Source organism: Mya arenaria, chromosome 5 (genome assembly GCF_026914265.1).
Source record: "Mya arenaria isolate MELC-2E11 chromosome 5, ASM2691426v1".
Taxonomy (NCBI): Eukaryota; Metazoa; Mollusca; class Bivalvia; order Myida; family Myidae; genus Mya; species Mya arenaria.
In genome coordinates, this window is record NC_069126.1 from 53,894,855 (window position 1) to 53,906,691 (window position 11,837).

General features: G+C 32.6%; 1 protein-coding gene across 1 annotated transcript; it reads left to right on the plus strand.

Annotated features, from left to right (window-relative positions):
• The first annotated feature begins 10,116 nt into the window (after positions 1-10,116).
• On the plus strand, positions 10,117-11,541 carry LOC128234660 (uncharacterized). Its single transcript, XM_052949037.1, has 2 exons — positions 10,117-10,343; positions 11,274-11,541. Exons 1-2 carry the CDS (start codon positions 10,178-10,180, stop codon positions 11,444-11,446), a joined length of 339 nt encoding a protein of 112 aa, XP_052804997.1. The 5' UTR covers positions 10,117-10,177; the 3' UTR covers positions 11,447-11,541.
• Positions 11,542-11,837: the final 296 nt, after the last annotated feature.

Genomic DNA, 11,837 nt, shown 5'->3' on the forward strand with positions numbered 1-11,837 from the left:
CTGGCAGATCCTCGTTTGAACAGACATTTTCAGTCCAAGCCCGTTTAAACATCGTTACTAGAGATGGCAACGAGTAGTAACATTAATACTCGAGTACTCGGACGATCGTTCGAGCGAGTACTCGGGTACTCGATTACTCGGAAAAATTGAATATGTGTTCACGAAGACAAGACATGTATATACATGTATACATGTATCGTTAATGACGTATATTGTGCGTTGGTCGTATTATTGGTCATTTTCACCTTTAAAGTAAACCTTCGTTACGTATTTTAACAAAAAATAATATAAAATGAAAACAAATGTTGTTTCAGGCTTTTAACTTGTCTTATTCGTTTCATCTTATACAAGTATGCACTGCAGAAATGAACAACAATCAAAATTACAATGAACGAAAATTAATAGCATACATAAAAATAGTAAACGAAATTCAATACGAAGTTCAGTTGTTTAGTTGTTTACTCTACATTTTTTTTAAATGGAAGTTTTTCGTACTGTGTAATTTTTGTTTACCTCATTAATATTCATAATTCTTGATTTAAAATATCAACCAATCAATTGTGATAATCATTGCAAAAATACGCCCATTAAGAAATCAATTCTCGTCGGTCGATACTCTTTCGCTCGTTAGCGTCGATTGTTTGGTGAAAGGTTTCTAATTAGTATACAATAGAATGTGTAGGTGAAAATACCGCTATCAAAACTTCGCTAATTAATATCAGTGATAATTTGAAATAGGGGTCCTTTGTTGACCGATTGCAACTATTACAACAACTGTCAACTAATTGATTGAGGTCAATTGTGTACACAGCGGGGATTAGTGGGGCCGTAAATTGTCCTCTTGGCAACTAACCAGATCTGATATTTTGTCTGTAAATCGTGTATTTGGTGTTTTTTTTATAGATTTAAAAAAAAATCCGAGTACTCGAGTAGTGATTTGGTACTCGAGTACTCGGACGTTCGATCGAGTACTCGGGTACTCGTTGCCATCCCTAATCGTTACTAAAACAGCCATAATTTAAACCTTTGAAGCAAAATTGATTGAGGAATAGTTATTCAACACTTTTCATTTAAAACGTTAATACTAACGAAAAACAGACTCTAGGCGGTGAAACGCAAAAATATGTTGAGACGGCTGCAAATACTGTTATAAAATATTTATGAAAGTAGATTAAGTGTGACCTATGCCCTACAAGCACGGGGTTCTGTCCTCGTTTGGTCCAAATTCTTTTAAAATCTTCTAAGTCATGGCCAAGCTGCTGCTCGAACAAGCCAAAACGAATAGACGCACGCACTCACACAAAGGCTGACATAAACAAATACACCGAACGTTCATTGTACATAGCGACTATGTCGAGCTCACCGAAATCAGTGTTATACCCATAATAAAAAGCCATTACATACGGGTCATTGTGAGTATTCTGTTTTCGCAAAAACAATGTCAATCCAACTCTAGGTTACAATAAAACAAAACTCCGCAATGTTTTGTCCGGGGTTCTACTGGGTTAATATGATTAGAAACTGATTTGGCGGTCAATTTGACGCCGATTCATAACGCAATGTTACGTTTGAGTCATTAGATTTACCTTTTTTAGAAAATGACATTTTAAGGCTATCGAAAACATTTGGTAAAAAATACATCTTATAATGAGGATGTGTAATTAGTTTTTTTTAAGAATGTCAATCATGTATTTGGCCATCGAATCACATAATATTATTAAGCTTAATGTATTTTCCCCATTCCTGGTCTACTGGTCTTATTATTCAAATTTATAAGAAAGGCAACCAATCCAATACCCATTTTTAAATTTAATTCAAATGAGAGAGAGAGAGAGTAAAAACATTGGCTGAAGAAAATTATATTTTATCAGATGCTCAGCGTAGATTTTCTTTAGCACGAATGATTATTCTTTTTCTTTTGCACTTAATAATTCAAAGGTAGCTCGAAAACAATAGAAGAATCTACTTCGATTTTTTTATTATGAAAAAAAGCTTATTGTTGTATTGATAGAAGAAGCCTTTGGTACACACTTATTAAATAAGGCATCGACGTTAAAGTTTTGTCCCCTGTAAGCAATAATGTGAGGTGTAACCTTGTGTAAAGCTAATGGGAACATTGCCTGATTTTTTTCAGGAGCATCCTTGGCTATTTCAAGGGGAGATGACTTCACCGTTTTTTTTAAAGATACCGAGATGCAAGAAAATGTTGATGGGCCAAATTCAAATGTTTGTGCTGCTATTCGCAGATGATGATGACTGTCTCAGAGACAAGGGCGAGATTGCATAATTTTCATTACAGTTTATTATCAGATTGCTGTAAATTAAACCTTACGACCATTATTATTGTTGCAACTATGGTCAACGGTGTTGAATAAAGCTGGAAGCCTTGGAAATAATGATTTATACCATGACGAAGAAATCGTTAGGGTTTTTTTATCTAAGAATTGTGTTACTAGTGGAGGATATTTGATACAGATTACTAATCACGTTTTAAATTTGAATATATAAATAACTGGTACTGTTTATAACAACACTTTGATATAATTATATTATTGTTAATGAGAAAATGCATTAATAATAGTAGTATGTACACTATTGCTATATGTGAGTACATTGAATTATATTTAACTATATAGTAAATATAAATGAAACAAAAACAAACTGATGCCTTTTATGTAATTGTTTTAATGTTTCACTATTGATTCAAATAGATGACGAATTATAGTTCTAAATGATTGATTATTGGAATAACAGTAAGTGAATAGTGCGGTATTTTTAACGTAATATTTTCATGTAACTGTAGAATATTACTTTTCTAATATGACGGTCATATAACAGGTTGATATCGAGAGATTTCAAAGACTTCTTTCATAAACAATGTAAATAACCAAGTGCCACGTACATACATAAGGATCGATCGTTTTAAAGTATATCAATACTCAAAAAACAGAGATCATCAGTTTGAACAGTGTTCATCACGGGAGAAAATGCCCTCTCATTATATGGTTTATTTTTCCACCACATTTGGTTCATTATTATATATAAATGTAATTTTTCAGAAATCTGTAAGATGGAAAATTGCATTACATTGTCTCGATTGCATCCTTCTTTATACATTTTCTTCAAATGGCCAAAGTCAAGGACTGAGAAATCACTGCGAACTTTATTTATGCTAAGAGTTTCAGATATTTCCAACTAAATATTAATATATGCTTATTGATGTTTGAAGTTATTTTTAACCACGGGCTTGTATTAAAACATTTTCGAAAGATCAACCCTTCAAACATGGCTAATGTCTTGTAAAAAGATACATGGCTGAAATACCTGAGTGTGTATAACCTTGTTTAAATCGTCTTCAAACGTCTATTGAACAAGCGGTGAGCATGTGTACCTTTAATTTCTTATCAAATCGGCTATACCTGCGTTCTTAATTTCCTGATTGTGCAGACAGATTGTAGGTTTATATACTGTTTAACTTATCAACGAAAGCGCATACTGTTATGTTGATTCCAAATTTAAAGGAGATACGGGATTGTATACCTAGGTGAGAAATCGAACAACATTGATATATTGACAGATTATTTCTTATGAATAAAGCAAAAATACACTAACCTTCGTTTTGTCAATAAAATGAAGAACTTAAGGCTGAAGTCGTTTCATTGTATACGTTTTTATCCAGATAATTTGTTTTGATTGTTTTTGAACGGGGGCCTGATTACACCGTGATTCGGTCAAAATAATGCGCTCATTGAATGCTTGAATACACATGACGTCTTTAAACTTCAACAAATCTGAATTGATGTATAGTAATGAACACTTGAACTCGTACATTTTGCATATCCCGGAAAATGCAGCTGAAAATAATCACAAAATGAAGACAACATATTTATACGCAACCGCTCGAAAACGGCGAAAAACTAAATGTATTGTTACAGGTGTGAGTCGGTATAAGAAGTAGTTACCGTAATTGATTAATCGATTCCAAACAATTCTAAAATTTCCTTAAAAATGAAATGATATGTAAACACTATTTCACTGATCAATAAACAAACAAACGAAGTGAATGCTTTTTGGAAACCGTATATCGATAAAGTATATTATACAGATTACTCCGCCTATATTTAGCGTAATCATTTCATTTTATGATCGTCGCCATTTTGTAAGCGCCCTGCCTAAGAGTATCTCATTGACTTGACTTCAGCTGGATTAAATGTGTATTTTAAGTATTTAATAATCAGATTGTTACACATGAACGGCTCTACGTGTGCGTGGCATGACAGTTATTGAAATTGTTTCATTATCTGCACTGTATACATATTGTTCTTTGTGCAAATATCTGTGTTTTACCTGCGTTGTTTATGTGCGTGACCTAATTAATTGAGAGGCCTAAATCGTGAACATGCATGTTTATTCTATCATTTAATTTGTTTAGATTACGATGTGAATTTGTGTAGTTCATCTAGCTAATTTTGATGACGTATATTATGCTTTTCGTTAATTTATGCATTCGTGCTGTTTGTGGCTCACACAGCTTCGTGACCTTAGGTGATCTACTACGTAGTTACATACCATGAATGTACTCTGTAGCGATGCCAAGTCGATTGTAGCAAACTCCCCTTATGAATCTCATGAATATTAATTTTTCACGGAAGGCGACTCAATGCTGGTACCGGTTTTACACCATTTAAATCACATGTATCAACATTTGCGGAGAACCATGTGGCTATTTATAGTTAATTAGATGATGAAATATTCTGGGATCCAGTTAAGAGTTCACTGAAAACTTGGTTTTTCTAAAAGAAAAAACGAAAGTGAAAATTTGATTGAACGTTTTTTTCATGTTTTAAGGCAAGTACAAAGGATTATTTTGTTTGTATTTAAGTATGGGAGTTTCTCTTATAGTTTTTATCACTTTTGATACGAAAACAACTGGACTATGAACGTTCTTAGACCATTTATAGACTTCGCCAAAATGTAAACAAAAATCTAAAATGGCTGCCGCGAAGTGAAACTACAATTTTCACTTAGTCAGATGTTTGATGATTAATGCATAAAGCAGTCGCTGACAGCTTCAAAATGCAAGTACACCTTGTGTAAATAGGAGTAAACATTAAGCATGAATACATTTTATGTCTGTTCTTTAAATATTTGTTAAAAAAACATGTTTTTTCACAAAGTTTGTGTTCGTCCCCAGTTTCGTATGGTTTCGTTCTCAAATATGTATGTAATAAAGACGTGTTTATATAAAAAATGCCCAGAAAAAATGCCAGATTAGGTTACATCAGTAGTTTTCTAACTGGAATGTGCTATTGGGTTCATCTTCAAGTGTTGGCTTCATCGCACCTGTCATGAGCAGCTTTTGTTCGTGGTGGAACACTTAAAAGTTGAACCCATCAATTTAAACTGGTATGCCAGAGATGTGTTAATTGAGTATGTTGTGTAGGCTATAAGGGCGTCAATGATTGTATGTTTGGGTGTTGTTGATTTATTTATTTTCCTTTCTTATTATTTGTTATAATGCAAATTAAAGGCTTTTATTTATTTGACTTAGAATTTCTGGTTAAGGTTTTGCGTGCAAGCACACATAGGTAAATATCTCATTAAGTACTTGAGGTATTGCATTGAGACTTGATACAATGGTACTTAACCATCCAACCTACTTAATTAACAAAGTTAGATAACTGTAGTTTAATCCAATTATTAGGACTTTATTATTCGACTTGGAGATTCTGGTTAAGGTTTTGCGTGCAAGCATACATAGGTTAATATCTCAGCAGCTACTTGAGGTATTGCATTGATGCATGTTACAAGGTACTCAACCATCCAACCTAATTAATTAACCAATTAAGATAACTTGACTTTGCATTTAATGCAAATGATAGGCCTTTATCATTCGACTTAGATATTCCGATTAAGGTTTTGTGTGCAAGCACACATTATATACATATCAAAGCAACAACTTGATGTATTGCATTGAGACAATTGTACTCAACCAACAAACTTCCCCATGTAAGATAGCTCTTGTTTCATTTAATGCAAATAGTTGCCCTTTATTATTCGTGATATAAATTCTAGTTAAGGTTTTGCGTGTAAGCACACGTAGGTAAATTTCTCAGCAACTACTCGATGTATTGCATTGAGACTCAATGTCATTGAATAACCAAGATATATAACTGTATTTTGCAAATAATTGCCCTTTATTATTAGACTTAAACATTCTGGTTGAAATTTTCCATGTAACCACATTTATGTTAATATCTCACCACATGAATTGCATTGAAATCTTATCTAACAGCGATCCATGCATGTTTCGCCAAAACTTTTCAATCCTTACACTGAACAGCGGCTTTCAGCGCTTTGATTATTTTTGTAACAGTTTCAATATTTTTGTTTTAAATATATCAATTATGTTGTGACTTAAACTAAGTGATGACGTCAGTCTATACACGCACACACGCACGCACGCACGCACGCACGCACGCACGCACGCACGCACGCACGCACGCAAGCACGCACGCACGCACGCACGCACGCACACACACACACACACACACACACACACACACACACAAATGTGAAACTGTTTGTAGATGCCATACTAAAAATATACTGATAATGTCTCACTTTGAGGTGGTGGTTACAATCATTACGCTAAAAACAATTCTCCAAAAATATTTCCAAATATTCTATTGTCTTATAATATGTTGAAATGATTATAGCAATATTATATATATATATATATATTTAAGGCAGCTTTCCACAAAGATTCTCTTGTTAAGCAGTTGTAAACTTAATTACCTAAATTTCTCCCTTATAGAAGGGAAAGGTTTAATGCTTATGTTCAAATAAAAATGTTAAGTGTCTTAAAGTAATCAGAAACTACAGAGTAGCATGCTACGAAAAATGCACACCCATTTAGTATTCATTTGTGTTATATGTTCCTCTTGCAATTTATTTTAAGAACGTGTAAAATCCAAATATTATATATAATATATTAAGCACATCAATTGACCTCAGTGCATTTTACATATCATAACTGTTGTTAGATATCAATTCAGAAAAACAACCCCGGCCATATCGGAAGGAAATGCTGAACGAATATTGCACTACATTCACTTAGCGTTTTTCGCCACAAGATATATGACGAAAATGGTGTCGAATAATGAAACAATGTGATAAGAACCTCTCCATGTATATCAGCTTATCTTTGAGAAGTTTATATGTGCATTCCTACTTTATGGACACAAATGATCTGACCATCTAGTACACTTAAAATACGTCTCAAAAGGACGTAAAAACGATTCGAAAAGATGAGTTATTGCTTTTTCCGTAACCACATCTTATAATCTGCAACTTATATACATTTAACAGTCCTTCAATTAAGGGCAACAGTTCATTGTTTTAAAAATCGTTAAAACAATATCTTGATAGTAAGCAGATCTTATCTAACTTATATTATAATAATAACGTAATCAGAAATTCACAGCTGTTCAAATAAGTAAAATTAAGTACATGTACAACGGCAGACGTTTAAAATTTGTATTATTATTATTCAACTCTTGTTTAAAACAATTACAGCACAAATTACCTGCACAATATTTTTGCAATTGCAAACCAGATGTTTAGCGTTAAGAATGTTGAGGGGAATAATAGTACATTTAGTCGAATATTCATGGAGGAACGCCTTATTTAATATAATATTATAGCGAATACTGGTACTAATTTTCTTAAAATAGCCCGTTAATTCACCAAGACGAATTTTATTTGATTGGGAGATTTGGACAAGAAGTTTAAAAACTCTCTGGGTCTACTCTTCCTTAGGTTTTTCATATCTATCATGCGTTCTCTATAATCAACAATTTCAACCAAAAGTCTTATGATTGTTTTCGTGTTTTTATGCATCAGTAGTTTATTATAAAATAGCCAAAGTGCCTCTCAGTAAAAGCTTCGAGCACTAGTACATACATGGCCAAACCAATGTTTACCACTTGTTGTACAGTTTTCAAAATATATTTCATCTTTTTAACGACATGTTTTAAATATTAATGGGCCAAGTACACCACGAAATGTATTAATAAACAATTGTATATATAAACATAACAAGCATACTTTTAACACAATCTTTGCTCAAACAATCTGCAGTTGTAAACAATATTATCACAATCAAACAAATTCGCAATTATCTCGGAGAGAAACTGCTCCCGATAAGAGAAAATCCATTTATATTTCATCTCTGAGTGATTTGTACATAAGGTATAGTATTGTTACATAGCAACGAAATAGTTTATTACGACTGATCGATTATTTCATTTAAATATTCATAAGTTTAATCTTTAATCTTGAGTTCCTTTGATAACACGAAATCAATCAAAAACAACCGTCATGTAACATCTATTTACAAATATTTTTTTTTAACCCGTAGCTATTATACAAACGAAATTATGATCCGGACTCTCAATTCAACTATTTAATAAACCATGTATAACAGATTCCTTTTTATTTCAAACCCTTATGTTTAAATCACCCCAAATAAATACACAACCGGTATTATCCAATAAAACATATCGATTTCTGAAGTGCCAATCAGTTAACATCGTTTTAGCCATACATTTGCATTTCACTTATTATGTCTCCCCATTCATCAAGGTCAAGGTCACGGTTTCCGATCAAGAATTGAATAACGCTTGCGCCCAGGAACTTCATACAATCCAAACTTCGTTTACATTTTTCAAGATTAATCAACAACACTTTTTTCTCTTCACTATTAAATACGGGTGAATAAACTTCACTGTTTGTTCGTCTCCAGTCCAAAATTACAAATTGCATGTCCATCATTTATTTTTTCTCAGCTACGACCACACAATAGGGGAGACAAGCGCTTTTTCAAAAAAGCAATCTCTAGTTTTTTATTACTTCAATTCCATCACGTAAATGATATTTGTAATATAAAACTACCAAGCCACTTTTTCAATTGGCACTTGAAAATTATCATAAAAATTATTTGATTTATAAGCACTTAATGCTATATTTCTTTTAGAATCACACCATGGTTCAAGTCAACACTATGAGTTACCTCCACTTTGTGAATGCAAATCCGGAATTTCGCAAACTCAAGTATTTTTAGATACAATGCTGCCAAATATTGGCCTTAAGGTTCGGCAGAAGGCTTTATTTAGACACTATTTGGGTGTGTTTTTGTTTGTGAAATGTGGTTGGACCTTAGTCATATAAATATTTTATGGGAAAAACACTTAGCAAAAACTCCAGAAATGCCATTTTAGATATAAAAATCGAAATTAATGAATGTATTGAAGTTATTGTCTAGTTTAAAAGTGAATATAATAAAGTTAATTTTACGACTTTTAATTATTTGTTTTATCATTAAATATAAACGGTTTATATGTCCGTGGTTATGTTGATTGTGTTTATGTCTCGAGCTTATTTATGGCCTTAAAACCCTTACTGTGAGTATTTTATCGATATAAATATTATCCTCGAAATACATGCATACTCCCTTTGTCCAGTGTATTTGATTGTCTAAATGATACATTTTATTGATGACTTTTCATCAATTCATTTTGACAGTATTTTAAAAATCAAAGTATAATAGAAATCCGATTTCTTATAGTCATAATGATGGATAACTACACATGGTTTGATTATGTAAAATCCTTATCCCTATGTTTCAAATTATTTGATGTCGATGGCGAAATAATATGCTTATAGCTTTTTATATACCGAAAACACATTGTTTTCCATTGGATATGGCGATCAATCGTTTCATGTACAAATCAGAACTCATCCTTAAATATAAACCCTTTTGTTTACTGACCATCTAAAATTGAAAATATCATAATTTAGTTTAATATCAGATTTCAACCTTCATGTACTACTATTTTTTATTATTCTTACAACATAAATTATACATTATATAAACAATATCATAAGATCAAAATTAATAACATTTATAACTTCTTCTTCTTGAATTCCCATATTTCAACAAGTTAACATATATTATTTTTGTATTGCAGTAATCCTCTTAATCAATGGCATACGAAGTGTTGAAGTGGCAAGGGGTTTTACGGCAACAATAGTTTGTGACATTGCCTGCACATACATTAGTCCATCCTGGGACGATGGCACTTCTAATACTGTTTATATAGCTGAGTCACAGGCAATGTTCAACCCAAGTACAACTGACTCTCGATGGTCACGATCTTGTGACACAAAGAACCTCATCATTGCTTCAATTGAGGAAACTGATGCTGGACATTACAGATGTAGCATCATCACACCAATTACAGACAGCTATACAACAACACTGACAGTTACAAACCCAACTGGTATGTCATTGATGACAGACTTTTATGTAGCTTATAAATACAGTATCGTTTGTTTTGAAAGACCGTATGACATTTATGTAGATGTTTTATTGAAGGCTGCGATCTACTTTGACAATATTTATCGTTATTTAGTTTTCATGTAACAAACAATTTCTTAGTTTTGTCAAGTCATTTGTTACATGGACTCGCATGTTCTTTCGAACTGTTCAACCGTCAATTCAACCAATAAAGGATATTTTCAATTCATGCGATGGTTTTTGTTGTTTCACCTTTCCAAAGCTAATGATCGTTGACATTTATGAGCGAGGAAGTATACATAAATACTATTACTTAATGGAGTTTGACTGACATACTCTTATATTTTCTAAAATCATTTGTCCATCTGTAAACGCTGAGCCTTTTTAACCAAATACATTCTATGTACTACATGATGACAATTAGACATCCAAAACACTCATTTCATTATCATATTTTGTTGTTATTGTATCCTTCTTATAAAATTTGTAAGTTTACATGTATGGTATTTTGGCATTGTTGATTAATAGCAGTATAAGATCAAATAATATTTGTTGCAAACTACGATCTCTATATACAAAACTGAACTGAAATGTACATACCTAACGTTCCTGCTTAATTCATTTCATGCCAGAAAATTCAGCAGTTCCAATACATGACAAACGTGGTCACTATGAATAGATTTTTAGGTTTTCGTAATAGCTGGGATTAAAGTTATTACCATCTTGACGCCTTCTGTAATTCGCTCCTGAAATATGTCCTGAAAACGACAAATCGAATTGGTTTACTTCTATCTTTTTAACGTATAATACTATAAAATTATACTCATGATGGTCACGTATAATTCTAAACCTCATGATGCTTTTATTTTACATTTATATCGCAAGGTGTTGAATCGTCCTTTACTGTTTTCAGCGGGTATTGATGGAACATGTAGTAACACAGCTCCAATCATCGAGTGTTCTACAGAAAATGCTGAATGTTCTGCTACCAACAAATGTGAATGCAAAACAGGATATGAGCCAAATTCTGCAGGAACAGAATGTAGTACTACTTCATTCACAGATGATTTGATTCATGTTGACTGACACTTCCCTATCGTTAAAATGCTAACACAAACACTTCTGTGTCAGAGCTGTGCTTCCTCTGAATATCTCGTATTCATGATACAGCTTGAACAGAACATCCGTTGAAGTATATTACTCCCTAAAAATTGGTTAAAACTTTAAAAGCATGCGTCTTGAGATAAAGTTCAAAGTATTAAACCTTGTTTCAGTGTTTTTGTATGGCCATATCTTAACGAAGTATTCAGTTGAAATACATTGTTTGAACATAATGTTTTGAAGTAGGCATATTTTAGTTGAACATTGTTGCTCCTTTTTACGAAAGTAATTGGACAAATGTGGAACAAATCGTAGTGTTAGATCAATGTGGGCAAACAATTTTGTCGCGTGACACACAAATGGTCATGTACACAAC

Bases quoted from the DNA above. Each gene is read 5' to 3' on its own strand.
- LOC128234660 (XM_052949037.1), top strand. From the start codon at position 10,178: ATGTTCAACCCAAGTACAACTGACTCTCGATGGTCACGATCTTGTGAC. The intron at 10,344-11,273 runs GTATGTCATTGA...TACTGTTTTCAG, and splicing joins GACAGTTACAAACCCAACTG to CGGGTATTGATGGAACATGT.